Source organism: Rhinolophus ferrumequinum, chromosome 9 (assembly GCF_004115265.2).
Source record: "Rhinolophus ferrumequinum isolate MPI-CBG mRhiFer1 chromosome 9, mRhiFer1_v1.p, whole genome shotgun sequence".
NCBI classification, from domain to species: Eukaryota; Metazoa; Chordata; class Mammalia; order Chiroptera; family Rhinolophidae; genus Rhinolophus; species Rhinolophus ferrumequinum.
Window position 1 is genome coordinate 12,623,887 of NC_046292.1, and position 18,700 is coordinate 12,642,586.

Here is an 18,700-nt window from a genome sequence, read left to right on the forward strand (position 1 = left end):
TATCTAACTGGGTCACCCCAGGCCAGTCACTTGACATCTCTGAGCTTCTCCCAATCTGTAAAATGGGCAGCTAACTTCCAAATCTTCCTACCTCTAAGGGGAATGGCAGAGACTGAAGGAGGAGCTTGTGCAGATGGGACAGGGCCCCCCAGATGTGTCTGTGGAAGGAGCTTTGGCTCCAGCAGGGTACAGCCTGGGTGCTTACCTCAAATGAGCTCATTATCTGCCAGAACAGTGGTTCCCAAATATAGATCAGGGCTTTAGTGATTGTCCTTTCTCTGGAAGGATTATTTTAAATCCCGACGTTCTACCTTACCTCCTACTCTCTAGGTGGTCAACTTTTCTAGTGATGGTGAAGCTGGTGACAGTCGTTTTTAACTTCCTCTTGGCAGGTGTGAAGTTGGCACCTTTTATGACAGCCCTCCAAATTGCTTTTGGAAGTTTCATACCGGTGCATGGAATCCAAAATCTGGGAGTAGACTACAAACCCCTCCACAGGCAGAGATCCCACGTCACATGCTTATGTGCTACCCGAGAGATAGAGCCCAGATTCAGGGAGAGACCGAACCCGGCCCACTCACTGCACTTACCGACACCTGGTACTGCACGTTCGAGGTCCACACCTCTTCGTCCCCCACCACGCACGGGATGGCTTCCGTCTGGCCCTTCAGGTCCTTCAAGGCCTTGGGAAAGGACAAGGTGTCAGATGGGCACTTCCTTCCCCGCTTCACCCCACCTAAAACCCGAAGCAGTCTGCAAACACAGATGCCCAGGCAGGAACAGGAAAGAGAAGGGTGCCAGGCGGGGCTGTGGTCAGAGAACATGGCTCCCCTCAGGGGACTAGCCCCCCTCCATTGTCACTTCATATCATGCAGAAAGGTGAGGCCAGCATTGCCAGGTTTTCCTGTTACAAAAAGAGATTTTTAAAACTGCAACTGAAATGTACTCATACACGAAATCTCACAAGGTTTTAAATACTGGCAATTAATGGAAGAATGTTTGGAAGAATAAAACATCTAGGGCTTATGAGCCCTGACCTGGACTGAGTGTCCAAAGAGGCCCCGGCTGCCACCTTGCTGCTCCTAGCCTCTGCCATCCTCCAGACACATGGCTCTCCCCAGACTCCAGGTTTCCTTCCAGGGCTGGGAGCAGGGGCAGGAGGGGGTAACGGCTGCAGGCTCTGCTCCAAGCCCTACACCCGCTGGGTGCCCCTACCCTTCCTTACCTTTTGTAGTGCTTCTCGCTCAGGGCTGCCCTGCGTGAATGCCAAGATGGGCTCGTTGGCCACCGTCAGGGAGGAGGTGTGCTTCCACAGAAGCCTGGATGCAAAGGTGGGGAAAAGAGGCAGACAGGTCAGCTGTGACCACCACCAGCCCCAGCCCCTCTCTCTCCAACAGGGAGGCCTGTGTTGGCCCCGAATCCTGAAATCCAGAGCAACTATAGAACCCCCAGGGCATGAGAACAGGCGTTGGGGTCCAAAAACCAAAGTTCAAGCTCAAATCCCAGTCCTGCTACTGTGTGTCCTTGGGCAGGTGACCTGCTTCCTCTGAGCCTGTCCTACACTTAGGAAGTGAGAATAATCATACAAACTCACATGGTTGTTGGAAGTTTAAATCCACAGATGCATAACCATTTGTAAGTGTTTTGGACATGGAGAGGGTTTATTCTCCCTTCATTTCTCCGTAATGCAAACTTGATCCCAAAACAGACCCAAGTCACTTCTTGCTCTAAGCTGAAAACGCAAGACATCCCAGAGCTGGGTCTCATCAGAATGTGAACCAGCTGAGAGTCTTGGGCCCAAAAAGCTGAGCAAGAATGGGTGGACCGTGAACTTGGAGGAGTGACCTAAGCTGTTCGCAGGGACAGAAAGGGCTGGTTTGGGGGTTTAGGGCCTGATTCCTGGGTATTGAGTTCCAAGCACTCCTTATTCTGGAGCCACTAGTCAACCTGGAACCTACGACATCACTGATTAGTGTTCTCTATGACCACGACCCCTAATGTGTCTGGGGGTCAGTCAGTCCAGAGCTGGAGCCCCCGCTGTGGGACTTCTCCTCTAGCCCTCAGTTTCCTCATCTGTACATGAGGACATTAGTGACAAAGGCCAGCTAACACACACAGGGCTTGTTAGACTGGCTACCACCTCCCATCCATCATAGATGGGGCTATCAGAGGGGTGTCACCAAAGACTGTGTTACAGAAATAAGTAACTGAGGTCCCGAAAGAAAAACAACTAGTTCGCGACCAGGATCAGGAGAAAACTGCATTTGAAAAACCCAGGCAGCACCTCCCTCTGGTGTCAACGCCCCCAGCCCGAGACCAGCAGAGATACACCTGGGGCTGTACACACGGGGCTACCGGCCACGGCAAGAGGGAGAATGCACACCTGGGGAACGCAGTCCCTCATTTAGCAAGAGACGGGGACGTGTGGTGCTTTGGCGGTGGCACGGTGACCTTGGTTTTGTCTGTGCTTAGATAAAACTTGGAAGTGGGCTTGTTGCGTCTCATCTCACGGTCTCAGAGCGACGTCATCTGAGGCTGGGGTTCTGTGAGGTGGCTCCTGCCCAACAGAACCAAATGGCCCGGCTATGAGGATCGGGGCCACTTGCTTTTCCTTCTCACTAGGAAGAGGTCTGGGGGCTTAAAGACACAGCCTAGGAGGCCTAGAGGAAGGACACAAAACCAAGGGCAGGTCCTACAAAGTGGCTGAGTACCTGCTACGTGTCTGACGCTATTCTAGACACTGGAGATGCAGCGGTGATTAAGATGACGAGACCTCTGGCTGCATGTAGCTGACCTCTACGGGGACGTGGGCAAGAAATAAACACGACGACGACAGAGGGCACCCGAAACTGAGTAAGTAAGGGGATGGGTGGGGCTACTTCAGCCAGGATGGTCAGAGAGGGCCTTTCTGAGGAGGTGACCTCGGGAGGAGGTATATGTACGAGGTCTGACAATGAAGTTCGCGAACTTGTTGCAATGATGTTGCTAACCTTTTCTGATATCAGAGGGATTGTTCATTATGAATTTGTACCAACTGGACAAACAGTTAACCAAGTTTACGATTTGCAAGTGCTGAAAAGCCTGCGTGAGAAAGTTAGACAACCTGAACTTTTCGCCAACAATTCATGGCTCTTGCATCACGACAATGCACCAGCTCACACGGCACTGTCTGTGAGGGAGTTTTTAGCCAGAAAACAAATAACTGTATTGGAACACCCTCCCTACTCACCTGATCTGGCCCCCAATGACTTCTTTCTTTACCCGAAGATAAAGGAAGACATTTTGATGACATTCAGGACATCAAGGGTAATAAAATCACAGCTCTGATGGCCATTCCATAAAAAGAGTTCCAAAACTGCTTTGAAAGGTGGACTAGGTGCTGGCGTCGGTGCATAGCTTCCCAAGGGGAGTACTTCAAAGATGACCTTAGTGATATTCAGCAGTGAGGTATGTAGCACTTTTTCTAGGATGAGTTCGCGAACTTAATTGTCCGACCTTGTAAGAGCGGTCCAGGCAGAGGGAAGAGCAAGTGCGAAGGGCCTGAATGAGGAGCCTATGATAGGAAGAGCAGAAAGGGGCCTGTGCGGTTGAGGAAGGGGAGAGATGGGGCAGGGCCGGGTCACCCAGGATCCTCAAGGGCAAGGTGAGCACAGGGACCTTCTACCTCCTCTTCCCTCACCCCTAGGCCACACCCACCCCTAGGCCACACCCACCCCTAGGCCACACCCACCATACCCAAGGAAGCCAGGCACATCCCTCAGGCCCCACCCGCCCCTGACCACAGGAAGAAATGTGGGGCTGGCTCAGCCTCCCACTAGCTGTTTGACCTTGGGACAGTCACTGTCCAGGGGTGACACCCATCTCGTGGGGCTACTATGGAGATTTGAAGAGGTAACAATGCTAAATTACAGATGTGCTCAATAAATTAAAATCCACACCACCCTTCCCACCTATTATAGTCGGAAAGAATGGAGAGGCCAGAAGAGACCAGCAGCCACAAGCCCCAACAGCCTCTCAGGAAAGGGAAGAGCAGTGTCTATTCCCAGGGCTGTCTAGAAGGTTCCAGCAGCCCCTCCCTGGGCCTGAGTAGCAGCACACAACCACCAGTCAGTAAAATCGGACATGGCCATGTGCTCTTTAAGCCAAGAGAATGCCGATGAGAGTCAGCAGAGAACAGGTGCTGGGCTGGAGCCAGGAGGCAGGCCACGCCAACCCCTCTCTGAACCCCAGTTCCTGGTGGGTGCGAAAAAGCAGACATATCCCAGACCAAAACCTACACCTGCTCTGAGACTTCAGCCTATTATCGTCAACTCTGCAGGCCTCTGTTTCCTCACCTGAAACAATGGGGGTAAGCCTGCGTTCCTTGCAGGTCACTGTGAAAACCAAAAGCACTTGCTTGCCTTTCCTCATCTTGCTTGCCGCTCTTAGGTTTTTTTTTTTGTAAAGAAAATTGTAAAGATCTCCCAGAATGTTCATCTCACCAGGCCAGGCTTTCCAAGGCAAATTGGTCCCCAGACACCCCCAAGGAGCAGGGGTTTGGTCCAGGTACTCACCAGATGCTGCTGGAATAAACGGCACCATATTCCACCCAGGCAGGAGCTGAAAATGGCATAGCCAACAGCTCTCCTTTCCCTGTTCCCTCCCAGTGTCAGAAACAAATCCTGCAGGCTTCCCTCCACTTTCCCCGGGGCAGAGGCCCACTGTGACCTCAGGATCACACACCCACTTGGCTTTCTCTGTGCCTGGAAATTCTCCAGGCCCTGCCTGGCCCAGCTGTCCATCTGTCTGAGTGTGGCCTGGGGGACAGAAACTAGTTCAAAGATCAGCCTGAGCCGAAAAAACCCAGGCCACACCGTCAGTTTGGGGGTGGGGAGTGGAGGGGGCTCACGGGCCATTTGGGATTCACAGAAGCACTTTCATTGGCTCAGGGGACGGCAGAGATGAATCACCTTCGGACTTGCAGCCTCTGTGAGGATGCACAAGGCCCTGCTGGGCAGGACATTCACTCCACACCTCAAGGAGACAGAGCTAAGTCAGAGGAGGTCAAAGGGCTCACACACTTTTCCATCACATTTCCTGAGCAACTACCAGGTGCCCGGCTCTGGGATGCAGACATAAACCAAACCCGACCTTGCTGAGGGCAGCTCTCAGCTCGTCCACTTAAGGAGGAGGCATACGGCAGAGTCTGAATTTGACTCGGATTTTCCTAACAACCTGGGGTGCCCCTTCTGCTCACCCGGGGGATCTCCCTGCCTCGGTGTGAGACCTTAGCTCCCCTTTCCACCCTCTGCGGATACCAGGATCTGAGCTTAACAAACCAGAGCATCAAAACCTCTCCTGCCACGGGCAACATCAGGGCTGGAGGGCACTCTCGGCCAGCCACCGCAACCTCAGACGTTCACAGAGAGGAAAAGTGAGGGGAAGCGGGGTGGGCCGAGCTCCCAGGTCACCGGTGGCCTCCACGCGGGTCCACTGCACCATCAGCTTTTGCCTGGACAACGGCAAATGGCCACTCCTGTTCCACTGTCTCCAAGCTACTCTCCAAACCGCAGCCAAAGTTATAGTTTTAACATGAAAATGAGACCATCAGACAGAGAAACAAACACAGAGAGGAAGTGGTCGACGCAGAACGACTCAGTGGCCTCGCATTTCTTCTACAATAGAAAGATGAGCATCCTTACCGAGGCCTCCAGACCCAATGCCCACCGCCCCCACCGCCTCCCACCTCGTTTGCAGCGATCCAGTCGCCCTGGTCATTTCTGCGGTCCCCTCTGCGTGGGATGCTCTTTGCGTGGCTGGCCTCACGCCGTCTGGATGCACCCTTAACGGCTCCTCCTTAGCCTTTCACTTTTCTCAAAGCACCAGTGACAACCCTCACTACAGAACTCTGACTGGCTGTCTGTGCTCCCGCCAGGCCGTAAGCTCCACTTGGCTGGCCTGTGTCCATTCCCTTCACCACTGGACACAATACGTGGCCGCCCACAGTAAGCACTTGAGAAACACCCTTTAAAGCAATTAATGCACAAATGGTGTCAGAGCCAACGCCAGGCCCCCAGGGGTGGACTCCCAGGCCAGTGCTTTCCCTCCAACACCGAGGGGGTTGGATGCAGGCCCCCTGGGCCCCCCAGTGGCTGAGCCTGGAGGTGTTCAAGTCCAAGAAGAGGTGTAGAAAGGAAATGAATGACTCTTGCTTCATTCAGTGCCCAGGCTTTCCCAGCTGATATCTGGGACTTGCTAAGACGAATCCTCCTTATCACTGGGACAAGGGGCCAGCAGCGGAAGTGAGCAGAGAGAAAGGCCCAGGGCAGGTCCAGAAGGGAGAGGCGTCAAACCTAGGATGAGCTGTTTATACTTTAAAGCCCCAGAAAACCTCACGGAACCTTTACTGAACACTTACAACATGGCTGGCACAAGGCTAAGCGATTATCTCTGTGAATCCACCCTACAAATGTATTATTACCTCCATTTGATGGAGGAGGAAACTGAGGTGCAGAGATGATGTTACTCCTCACGGTTCGAGGTCAAATGAGAGAGCAGCATTTGAACCCAGGTCTTCCTCACGCAGGAGATATACACCTGGATCATCTCAGAGGCCCATGGTCAGCTGGGGCTGATAGGAAAGGTGCATCCTCCTCACCATCCAGCTAGCACCTCCTCTCTCCTACCAGTTCCCACCTGAGAAAGGGGCCGCCCCGAGACGGGCAGTGGCTTGCACAAGGTCACACAGTTGTCCACTGGCACTGCCCGCTCAGCCCAGGGCTATCCGCTCCATGATGCTGTCTCTGCCAGGAAAGGAAAGGTCTGGGCGTGGGGGGTAAGGAGCCCCCCAGAAGGCAGATGTCTTGCCCATCCCCTGAGAAGGTGTTTTGCATGGGGGGAATCAATCAGAATAAAAGGGAAGGACTGAGGACATCTGAGTTCCGCAGCCGCCACCATCCTGGTGCTGCTGGGACCTTCTCATCTTGACAGTCCTGACAAAGGACGGTCATTCAGGGCAGCCCATGAGCGGCACAAGGGATCCACACAATGATGGAAGCAGCACGTATTCAGTTCGCTAGGTGCCAGACACTCCTCAAAGTGGTTTTCGTGTATGCATTCATTTAATCTCCAAGACAATTCTATCAGGTGGCTCTTAATAGCTTTATTCTCCATATGAGAACACGAGGCAGCCCAGAGAGGTGAAGTAACCTGCTCAGGGCCACAGACCTCACAGGTGGAGCCAGGATTCACTGCATGCTGTCCTCTGCCCAGTCCTGCAAATGGCCACCCCTGCTCCCCTGTCTCCAACAGCAACTGCTCAGCACCTACAGTGCGTGGAGCAAGGAGCCCGGCAACCGAAGCAAGGGCTCCAAGATGTGCCATGCCGACTGCTGCTCCAGCGGGGACTTTCTAACAACTTCAGAAGCAAGTCTCAGGATCCCCGTAGGTTCTGCTTATTCCTTCACTTGATATTTACAGAGCAACACACTGGGTACCAGGCCCAAGCAAGCCATTTGTCACATCGTCTCTCTAACCCTTGTGCTACATGGCTGTTACAGGATTATCCCCATTTTACAGACCGGACACAGAAGGGCCAAAGGAGAGCTGCCTTGCCAAGGCCACAATGCACTGGGTGAGTGCAGACTCCCCAGGGGAAGACATTCCAGGCAAGAGGCACTGCCCAGCTACTGCTTGGAGGAGTGACAGAGCAGAGTATGTCCAGGGAACGGTGGGAAGTGCCAGGCCCCTGCCCAGCACAACCTATGCCCAGCCAAGGGGCAGGCAGGCTGGGATAAGCATTGGGTGGGCTTGAAATTTTGAAAATTAAACAGGCAGGTGGGCTGAAAGGAGGCCAAAGTTACCCAAGATTCCGGCAGGGGAAGGGACAGTGGCCAATTCCAGCCCACAAGCCCCCTGACATTGGGGGACTCAGGTGGGGTCATCTCTGGACTCCTGGCACCCAGCAGGGTGGTACCAGAGCAAGTAAGGGACAAAAATTAACATCCACTGTAAGCTTACTATGTGCCTGGCCCTAGGCTGGTATTTTTGTGTTTGTTTATTATGAAACTTATATATAAACATAAATATGTATCTTGGCCCTTTCCAAAAAGAATTGGCATCCATGATAAAGTTAATGAAATAGAGAAAAGGGCAGGAGGTCAGTCAGTGCGAAAGGAGATAGGGGGCAGTCAACTGGCAGGCCTGGTATTTACTAGCTTAAGTCCTTGGACAAGTTTTCCTTAATTTCCATGGACCTCACTTGTGTAATCTGTGAAATGGGGATAATGAAACCTACATCACAGGTTGCTGACGAGCTAAGTAAAATTACCCATATAAAAGGCAAATGGTAGCCACTGCCATTACTGAGTATCCGTGGGCCATCCATAAGATGTCTGTGGTGATTGTCTCAAGACTGATTGTGATAAATATATGTGGACAAGGAAGGACTGTATTCATTCATTCATTCACCAAATGTTTGCTGAGGACTTGCCAGATACTAGACACAGTTCTAGGCTCTGGGAACATATAGTGAGGTAGACAGGTCTATGAAGTGAAAAAGCAAGCAACAAAAAAGTATTTACAGCTAAAGCCATTGAAGAAAGAAGACCAAAGTGGGAGGTATCATTCTCCTGGATTTCAAACTATACTACAAAGCTACAGTAGTCAAAACAGTATGGCACTGGCACAAAAACAGACATACAGGGCCGTCCGGGCCGTCCCGGTGGCTCAGGCGGTTAGAGCTCCATGCTCCTAACTCCGTAAGGCTGCCGGTTCAATTCCCACATGGGCCAGTGGGCTCTCAACCACAAGGTTGCCGGTTCGACTCCCGCAAGGGATGGTGGGCTGTGCCCCCTGCAACTAACAACCGGCAACTGGACCTGGAGCTGAGCTGCGCCCTCCACAACTAAGACTGAAAGGACAACAACTTGAAGCTGAACGGCACCTCCACAACTAAGATTGAAAGGACAACAACTTGACTTGGAAAAAAGGCCTGGAAGTACACACTGTTCCCCAATAAAGTCCTGTTCCCCCTCCCCAATAAAATCTTAAAAAAACAAAAAACAAACAGATATACACATCAATGGAACAGAATAGAGAACCCAGAAATAAACCCATACTTATGTGGTCAATTAATCTATGACAAAGGAGGCAAGATACAGTGGGCGAAGAGTCTCTTCAATAAATAGTGCTGGGAAAACTGGACAGATACATGCAAAAAAATGAAATTAGAACACTTTCTTACACCATATATAAAAATAAACTCAAAATGGATTAAAGGCGAAATGTAAAAACTGAAATCATAAAACTCGTAGAAGAAAACATAGGCAGTAAACTCTGACATTGCTCTTAGCAATATTTTTGGAGGTATGTTTCCTAGGTCAAAAGCGACAAAAGCAAAAATAAGTAAATGGAACTACATCAAACAAAAAGCTTTTGCAGCGTGAATGAAACCATCAAAAAAACGAAAAGGCAATCTACTGAATAAAAGAATATATTTGCAAGTGATATATTCAAAAAAGGGTTAATATCCAAAATATGTAAAGAACTCATACAACTCAACCTCAAAAAAAAAAATCCAATTTAAAAAATGGGCAGAGGACCTTAATAGACATTACTCTAAAGAGGACACACATGGCTAATAGACATATGAGAAGATACTCAGCACGACCCAATTATCAGGGAAATGCAAATCAAAACAACAAACTAATTAGAAAAGATATATGCACCCTTAATGCTCCTGGCAGCATTACTTCACAATAACGAAGATAGGGAAGCAACCTAAGTGTCCATCAATAGATGATTGGATAAAGAAGATGTGATACATATATATTATGGAATATTACTCAGCCATAAAAAAGAATGAAACTTGCCATTTGTGACAACATGGATGGACCTAGAGGGTATATGCTAAGTGACATAAGTCTGACAGAGAAAAACAAATACTATATGTTCTCATTTATGTGTGGAATCTAAAACACAAAGCAAATGAACAAATAAAACAGAAATAAACTCATAGATACAGAGAACAAATTGATGGCTGCCAGATGGGAGGGGGATGGGGGAATGGGGGAAAAAAGTGAAGGGAACTGAGAAGTACAAAACGCCAGTTACAGAATAAGTAACAGGGATGTAAAGTGCAGCACAGGGAATATAGTCAATAATGTCGTTTCATAACTATGTAAGGTGCCAGATGGTTACTAGACATCATGGTGATCACTTTGTAAGGTATATAAATATCTAATCACTGTGTTGTACACCTGAAACTAATATAACACTGTATGTCAACTACAATTTTTTAAGAAGTATTTGCAGATGAGCTCATTTTATGTTTTTTTTTTTTTTTCGGTTTCCTTTTTAAAGCAGTTACATTCTTGGAAAGTTAAAAAGATATCAAAATGATGAGTGGTTATCTCTGTGTGGTGAGATTACAGATGTTTTTGTATTCTTTTTTGTATTATCTGCCCTTTTTACAATGCACACATACGAATTAAATAAAAAGAAAAGACAATCAAGAGTATTTTTTTTTAATTGGTTGAGATTCCTGGCACTCCAGGCAAAAAGGGAAACACTACAGACCATCATCCATATCAGTTCCTCAAGAGATGGTTTTTCTCAGCACTAGAGTTTTTTGTATAGGACGCTGAGATCACTAAAACTGTCCTAAAAGTGTTTCTTCCTAAATGCAAACCTGGCACACCACAGATGTGTCCTACATATTTGTTGAAGTAAAGAACAAGTGACCAACACCAAAACTGTTCTTCTGCCCCCCAGGTGACATTTGGCAATGTCTGATATTTTTATATTGTCATGACTGGGGGGTGCTAATGGCATCTGGTGGGTAGAGGGCAGAGATGCTGTTAAACATCCTACATTGCACAGGTCAGCCCCCACAACAAGAATTATCCAGCGCAAAATGTTAACAGTGCCATGAGGTTGAGAAAGCCTGTCTAGCTGCTGTATCAGAAGAGGTGACCTGAGCCTGCAGGTCTGGATGCAAAACGCTTTCTCTCTGTTTACAGAATGCTTTTTCTCCATGCAAGAGGCTTTGTAATTAAGAACATGAATCTGGCGACAGACTGACCGCAATTTTAGTCCTGCATTTGCCTTAACTGGCAGATAAGTTTCCCACCCGTAAAATGGGGATAATACTTATCAGCATAGTGCCACTCCTATGGTACTTGATTGCTTGATAAATATTATTGTTATAATGTTGTTGTTTTTTTAAATGTCTTTCTCCCCCATTAAACTGAAAATTTTTGAAGGCCCATCCACATGTAAATCCCTTGGGTACCCCTCCCTCCAGTATTTAGCACAGCACCTGCACTTGGTAGGTACTCAGAAAACAAGTAAATCTATGGGACTTCCATCTGAGGTCTGAGAGGCGTGGTCTCCAAAGTGCAGAGAGGCCAGCAAATGGGACCAGGCTGAGGGTGTGGCAAGTGTGGCCCCAACCTTGGCTTGGAGGAGGAGGAACCCTTCTCTCCCGTGTCCTCTTCCTGTGCTCTTCCCCATCCCATCCTCACCCACAGAGGACACACAATAGTACTGACACTCGCCTCTGCCCAGGGCACCCCTGTGCCATCCCTTGGGTCACTGATTAACTCAGAAAGGACCTAACTCAGCAGGAGACATAGCTGGTCACAGTCCCAGGGGTCAGGCAAACAAAATGTGAATTGGGGGTGGAGGCTGCCCAGCTCTGAAAGCTAGACAGACAGAAACACTGGTTCATAAGGGGGCAGCCTCACCAGACTGAGCCCCTCTGAAGCAGGGTCTGTGCCCTACCTCTCCCACCTAGTTCAGAGCAGGAAGGGGCTCTGAGAACCTTTGCCATTGAGTGGGCAAGAGTCTAGGAAACCAACTCTACACTCTGGGCGTTTGCAAAACTGGGTTTGCAGGGCCCCTCCACTGTGAAACCACACCTTGGCTTCTTCATCTGTAATTTGAAATAACAGTATCTACCATACAGAAGTTTAAATACAAGTGATAACGATGGTCATGATAGTAACCGGGCATTGCCTACGCGCCTGCCACTGTTCAAGGCACTTGAATGTATTAACTCATTAGTCACCACAAGGAGGCCTATACCAAAATGCCTAATACAACATTTAGCACATTGTAAGCACTCCATAATTATTAGTCCACCTACCAGAAGAAAGGACACTTAACTTGAAAAAGGGGAAGAGGAAGGGAGAGGTAGAAATCCCGGTGGAGAGAAGAGGGAAGACTCAGGGGATCCCACTGGTGGGTCCTGAATGTGAAACGGGGTGGGGAGGTGAGAAGCATGGTGTGCTAAAAAGAGGTGCCCCTGGGAGGAAGCCAGCATACTGCAGGGGTGAGCACATTTAGAAGATCAAGTGTTAGGAGCAAGACGAGTGCGCGAGAGGCTACTTTCCGAGCCTAGGAGCGGGGAGAGCACCGAGGCACCCAACTCGGCCGCAGGACTCGGGCAGGGGTTCCCCCTTGCTGAAGGAAGGAGACAGGGGGGTCGCAATGCGTGGAAGGTCTGAGTCGGGGGAGGCGCTAGAAGAAGTGACTCGGGGCGAAGGGAGACCCTGGGAACCCAGCGGGAGTCCGGCAGGAAGGGAGTCCGGTGCGGGGAGCGCCCAGCGACTCCGGGACCCCGGGCCCGCAGAGTCGCTCGGGGCCTCCCCAAGCCCGGTGCTCACTCACCCGGCTCCCCTGCAGGGGTGGGCCAGCATGACACGACGAAGAGCAGGCGGCAGCAGCATCCCCAGCTCAGAGCGCGGCGTCCGCTGCGCGGTGCATGCGAGGCGGCGCAACCAGGACGTAGTCATTAGACGTTGCCCCTCCTGGAGCGCACCATCTCGGAAAGTAGGGGGTGCCGAATCACCCGACCGCCCTCCGAGTCAGGACTAACTGAAATACCTCTAGATTTACCTTATATTAATGAAATAATTCTTTCTTTGAGGGTATGATAGGGCTATTACGTGATATAGGACGAGGTAATCCAAAGTGAAGTCTTGAAACAGACACTTTTCCCCCTTTTCTCTTTATAGTATGACCCAGCCTTCTTCTTGGGAGCCAGGGAGAGAGGGCGTGAGCCCCATCGGCCAATCAGAGTGACACATGGGAGCTCCTGGCCCAATCAGAGGGGAGGTCATGTAGCAGCCTTAGGAGAGGGCCTGAAAGAACCAATAAGAGAGCGGGAATGGGACCTGTGTGCAGAGGGGCATAGCGACCGCTGGTCTGTGCGTCTAGGTGGGGAAGTTGTGTTGCCAGCACCTGTAGGGCAGTTATCACACTTGTCTATTCCTGAAAAATCAAGGCGACATTAATCCCTCCGCAGGGCCCTTACGTCCCTGCGTGGTACTCCACACGCGAGTGGGGAACAAAGTCCTGGAGCACAGGTTCAGATAGAGCGAGTGATGCAGCTTTATTTGGGCACCAATGTCCCTCCAGAGGCCCATGCTCTGGTAAGCAGAGAAGGTTATACAGAATAGAATAGAATTTAATAACGAACCAAGTCCCAGAGTCTATTGAGGTGGTGAAGGTCCCTGGTCTGGGAGAGATGAGGCGAGCTGGTTTTGCAAGGAAGAACTTCACAGCTTGCACCTCTTAGGCCAGGGGTGTCCAAACTTTTTTCAACCAAAGGCCATATGCGGTAAAATACACAAACAGCCGGGCCACTCACTGGAGGTGAAGTACGTATTGCCTCACCTGGTTTATTTAAGTAAACTAAATATATTTTGGGATTTGCTGCGGGCCAATTAAAAAAGGATTGCGGGCCGCAGTTGGCCCGCGGGCCGCAGTTTGGACACCCCTGGCTTAGAGGATCTTAGCCGGAGCGCCCAGTCGGACCACTCATGGCATTACTCTGGAGTACTGCTTTTATCCGCTTTTCCTTAGACTTGTTTACTTTTTAGGTGATAACCAGAAGTTGTTTACCTCTTAGGTTTATCACTCAATTTTGTTATGCTCAGTTTCACACAAAAACATAAACATGTTTACTTTCATGTATATGCTCTAAACATAAACATGTTTACTTTCACTTTACTCTTACCAGTCTCACACGTGTGCAGTCATAGTCCTGTCCCTACTGTAAACAACTTGTTTTGCACACCTCAATCCAACATATACATTTTGTATGCTCTATATAAGCTGTCACAGCCAGACCACTTGGACATCCCTTGGCCTTTGGCTACCAGACTCTGGTTCACCTCAGGGCCACACGGCGTCCAGTCCCCTGCCTCATCCCCAAGGGCTGCAGCCCCGGGAATGAGCCTGTAGTCCCTGCCTCCAGCGCACGCCAGGACCCAGCCACCTTCCACCTCCTAGCCTGGCACTGAGATAAATCAGCCTGATTCCTTGCAGATTACCAAACATGCTCAGGTTTTCCTTAAAAGCCTTTGGCCGCGGAACCAGTGGGCTTCAGCGCTTTTTTTTCCCCCTGGATCAAAATTTCAGTTTTCTCTTGGAGAAGTTTGGTGAAGGCTTGAATGTTATTTAAAACTTGGGTTGTGAAGAATTCCTGATGAGTAGGTCTTTGGGATCCAATCTATTCCTAAAGTTATAGCTTTTCTTACACTCTCTTCTAATTTATCTGTTTATATTTCCTCCGGCAGCGTGAATCAAGGACCTGGTCAGGCGAGTTCCAGTGCTGATTGTGGTTCCTCTCTATGACACTGGCAAAATACGTAACTTCCCTGGGTCTCAGTTTCCCTGTCTATAAAGTGGGGGTAATAATAACTACCTTAGAATGTCCTCATTACCTCCTTTTCCTCCGGAAGGTCACACCCTTTAAGACATTTCTGGGAATATAAACAAAAAGTGGGGAGTGGGGAGTGGGAAGAAGAAACTACATTACACATAAGTCTTGGGGATGGCAAAAAGTAAATTGGAATTGGTGGTGGCTGTTTGTTTCTCTTCATCCTTGAAGAAAACCCTAGGTGGGGGGGCAGGGGAAGTAGTTCAGATGGGGCAATGTCTCCCTGAATTTGTCCATTAAAAAGAAACAAGAACATTGGACAACGTCAAATCCAGAGCCTAGGACTTGGCCTCTCGTGGGCCCTGAGAAGCCCTTTAAGAAATGGGGGTTTTGTGATTAATAGGACCTCACTTCCAAACCAGGTAATGCCAGTTACTCAGCTTGTGATGCCTCTGGTTCTCTCTTCCCCTTTTGTAAAATGTGTATTATAAATTCTGCTTTATCTACTTCTAAAGATTTTGTTGTGGGACGCAAATGTAACAGGTGATGTGACATGTCCCTATTTTATCACTGGCTAATTTGTTTTCCTCTTTATATGGTGCTCAGTCCTCTTGCCCTCCCACCCCCATCAACACTTTATCTGAGATTAAAACAAAAACAAAAACGCCATCAATTCTAAGACATTTCACTTTATTTAAAAGAAGCCAATATACAGGATATAAAGGGCATGATATTTACAACAGTACAGTAAACAGGTTGGTTTCTGGTAGGATCAGTAGTCTTTCAATGAGTATAAACCCCCCCCTTTCCTTTGATGCTAGACCCAGCTGGCAGACAAACAGCAACAGTGGGGTGGGATGTGGGACTATGGGATAGAAAGTCTCCCTGGACGGGACTGAAAATCAGGTAGATGTTAAAATGTCCACAAAGGGGTCTTGGGGTCTTGGGGGTGTTGGGGGGAGGTGACTTTGTCTTATTTCCTTGAGGGCTTAACAGCAGGAATAGTGAGAGTTTTGCCCAAGACTAACACACAGCCCACCCTGAGCCTGAAAAACTTCCACCCGTGGAAAATTCCCTTCCAGAGAGAATTTGCCTTTATCTATACCCAACTAGCTGCCTCCAGACTCCCCATTCTAGGGGACTGCCCTTCTAGAACCAGAGCTTGGAGTCTCAAGGTAGATGCCACAGGTCTGAGGAAGCCTCCAGCACCCTAGTCCCTCATCCAGCACCCTGGAGGAGCATATCAAGGTTGGCAGCCCAAGCAGTAAGCACAGCCAGGACCGGGCTATGGGTATTTCATGACATTTCCACTCCTGCTCCAGCTGCCTAACAACCCAAGTAAGCTCTGTGGTCCCTGAACCGACAGTCCCATTGCCAAACACAGCTACCTTGGAAATGGAGCTTGGCAGACCAGAATTCGAGTAACTAATCAGAGCCCACCCTCTGAAGCAGAGCTTGTCCCCCTTTCCCTCCCCCCACCCACCTCCATTCTGAATTCACCACTGCCCACCCACTCCCACAAGTGCCCTCCCCCTAAGACTTCCAGGGACCCAGGAGCTGGGGGATCAGGGAACAGGGACATGGGGTGAAGTGGAGCCTACACTCTTATGAAGCCACTCCCGGGTGTGCATGAGTAGGCGGTGAGAACAGGGAGACAGGGTGAGGGGTACCGGTTACATAACTCCAGCAGCAACATGCATCGCGTCCACAGAAAAATGCTGGGCTACTACAACTGTCTACCCTAGATTAAAAAACTTTTCCTTTCATAAAAATAGATGAGAGTCTCTTGCTTTATAAATAGATTACATTTAGCTTAAGTTACACCTTATATTATCCCCTACCCCACACCCTCTCCGCCATCCCAAGCTCACGGGGTCTGATTCTCCCTAAGTCATCGGAGCTGCAACCACAGAATTAAGTCTGAGATGGACTGGCCCTTCAGAGACCTCAAGACGTATTGCCACAAGAAAACAAAATGTGTTTACTTGCCAATAATTTATTTTTCCTGTTCAGAGACTCAGAGGAGTGAGTGTGTGTGTGAGTGTGTGTGTGTGTGTGTGTGTGTGTGTGTGTGTGTGTATTCCACAACCAGGGAACCAAAGAGAAGCACCTCTCCCTGTCCCTCCCCAATCCTCTCTTTTTATAAAACCCCCAAAAATAGGAGAGTGAGAGAAGGCAGCACAGGAAGCCCATGTGAGAGTAATGTAAAATACCAATGTCAATATGACACTGGGCTTAGAAATAGAAAACCCAAATTAAGTATTTACAGTTTTACAAAGGATGGGCCAGTGTCCCATCTGGACCTGGGGCTGCTGCAGCGAACACTGGGGTCTTTCTGGGCAAGCTGTGGGCTCGTGGCAAGGGGACAGGCAAGGCCCACCAGCAACTAACTCAGTAAAGAACTCGGTGGGGAGGGAGGCGGCCAGGCCAAGATCCAGGACCCTGCCCAGGAGGCAGGTTGACCACACCCTTGCTGCTCCCCCACCCCTCACCATCCATCTGCCCCAAATCCTTGCTCCCCAGGGGAGAGCAGCTATTGAAAACCAGCAGGAAGGAAACTTCCAGCCAGTGTCTGTCTCTGGCTCCTGCCATTTCCATACCCCTTGGACAAATTCAGAGTATTCTAGTCTGCAGAGACAAAAGTCCTATGTATACAAGGGGGAAAGCAAAAATAATACCACTGGATCCAATCGCCAGTTACCTTAATTACCCTCTCTGTCTCAGCTCTGAAGGTAGGTCTGTCACCCTCCTACCACCTTGAGGGACAACTGAGGGCTGGCTTCCACTCTACCTTCCTGACCCCACCATTCGATGCCTTCCTCAGTCCTGGACAGTCGAGGCCTTTGAGGGCGGCCATCTTCCCACCCTCCTGGAAACGGAAAATCCTTTTAGCAGCTGAGGTCCAAGCCCAACTGGCTCTGATAACCTTTGGTTAAAATAAAACTAAACTAAGACAATAATAACAATAACGACAATAACAATCAGGTATGTTTGAACCCTGTAACCTTTAGGACAATGGTCAGTAAGGAGGAAGGGAAGCCATCGTTCCTCCTGGTACCTGCCAAGGGATTGTGTAGCTAAAAAGAGATGTTGGGAATGGAAGCCTCTCTGCCAGAATGCCACAGCGAACAGTAGGAGGTCCGCCCCCTCCCCAACAACAACAACAAAAAGAAAAAAAAGATGAAGACCACCACGTTCTGATAAATAAAAATAACATACTAACATACACTCTTTTTCTCTCTCTCTACATATATGTGACTATTATATACAATGGTTTTAAGACTGCAGAACAGGTGGGGGAAACAGAAGAGAACGAAGGCTCTTAAAGGTGGTTGGTACCCTGAGGGCCACATCCTCTGCCTCCAGACAAAAGCAGTGAGTGGAGTTCTGATCCTTGGGTACAGTTTGCTCCTTTGACCACCAGGGGGAGCCGCGGGACCAACAAAAGCAAAAATCAGCGCTCATACCCAGAGGAGTGGATACAAATGAAAAAACAAACAAACGAAAAAAAACCCCGCATGGTCAGCGGACTCCAAGCTGAGATTCGGCAGGTGGCCTAAACAGAGTGCCCTTCAACCCAGGCCCACTCAAGTCTTGGAGAGGTACTGGCTTGATTAATTACGCAACTAGTCCGTTGAGTAAAGTATGGAAAGAAGCTTACTTATGTCCACGAGCAAAACAAGGATGGTTCTCACTTGAGTGCCTACTCCCACCACCTCCAATCTGCCAGCAGCCCTCATCGCCTCCCACTTCTTCCCTTTCCAAAGCCTGCCAGTGGCCAAACAGTGGGCGACTGGGGCACAGTGGAGAACGAAGACGGCGGCAGGTGGGTCTAACCCAGCTCTATTGTGGAAGGGGTGATACCAGGCCTGGTTCCCTTCAGACTTTCTCACAGAGAAATTACAGATCTATAACCCCTTAGAGTTGGCTGGAAATAGAGGGAAAATCATCAAGTCATCAGGGCAATAAAAGATTCCCCCAAAACCCACAGACGTCCCAAGCAAGCAGTCAGGTGGTCAACGGCCTTGCAGGTCCCCCGCCCCCTTACTGACC

The 18,700-nt window shown here is 49.5% G+C and overlaps 1 protein-coding gene across 1 annotated transcript in view; it reads right to left on the reverse strand.

Annotated features, from left to right (window-relative positions):
* Positions 1 to 12,801, reverse strand: part of ALDH4A1 (aldehyde dehydrogenase 4 family member A1) — a 29,246-nt gene extending 16,445 nt beyond the window's left edge. The window contains exons 1-3 of the mRNA XM_033113438.1: positions 12,652 to 12,801; positions 1,226 to 1,319; positions 591 to 683 (exon numbers count right to left, since the gene is read on the reverse strand). Coding sequence (XP_032969329.1) covers positions 591 to 683; positions 1,226 to 1,319; positions 12,652 to 12,776 — 312 coding nt within the window. The 5' untranslated portion in view covers positions 12,777 to 12,801. The remainder of the gene's footprint in view (positions 1 to 590; positions 684 to 1,225; positions 1,320 to 12,651) is intronic.
* Positions 12,802 to 18,700: the final 5,899 nt, after the last annotated feature.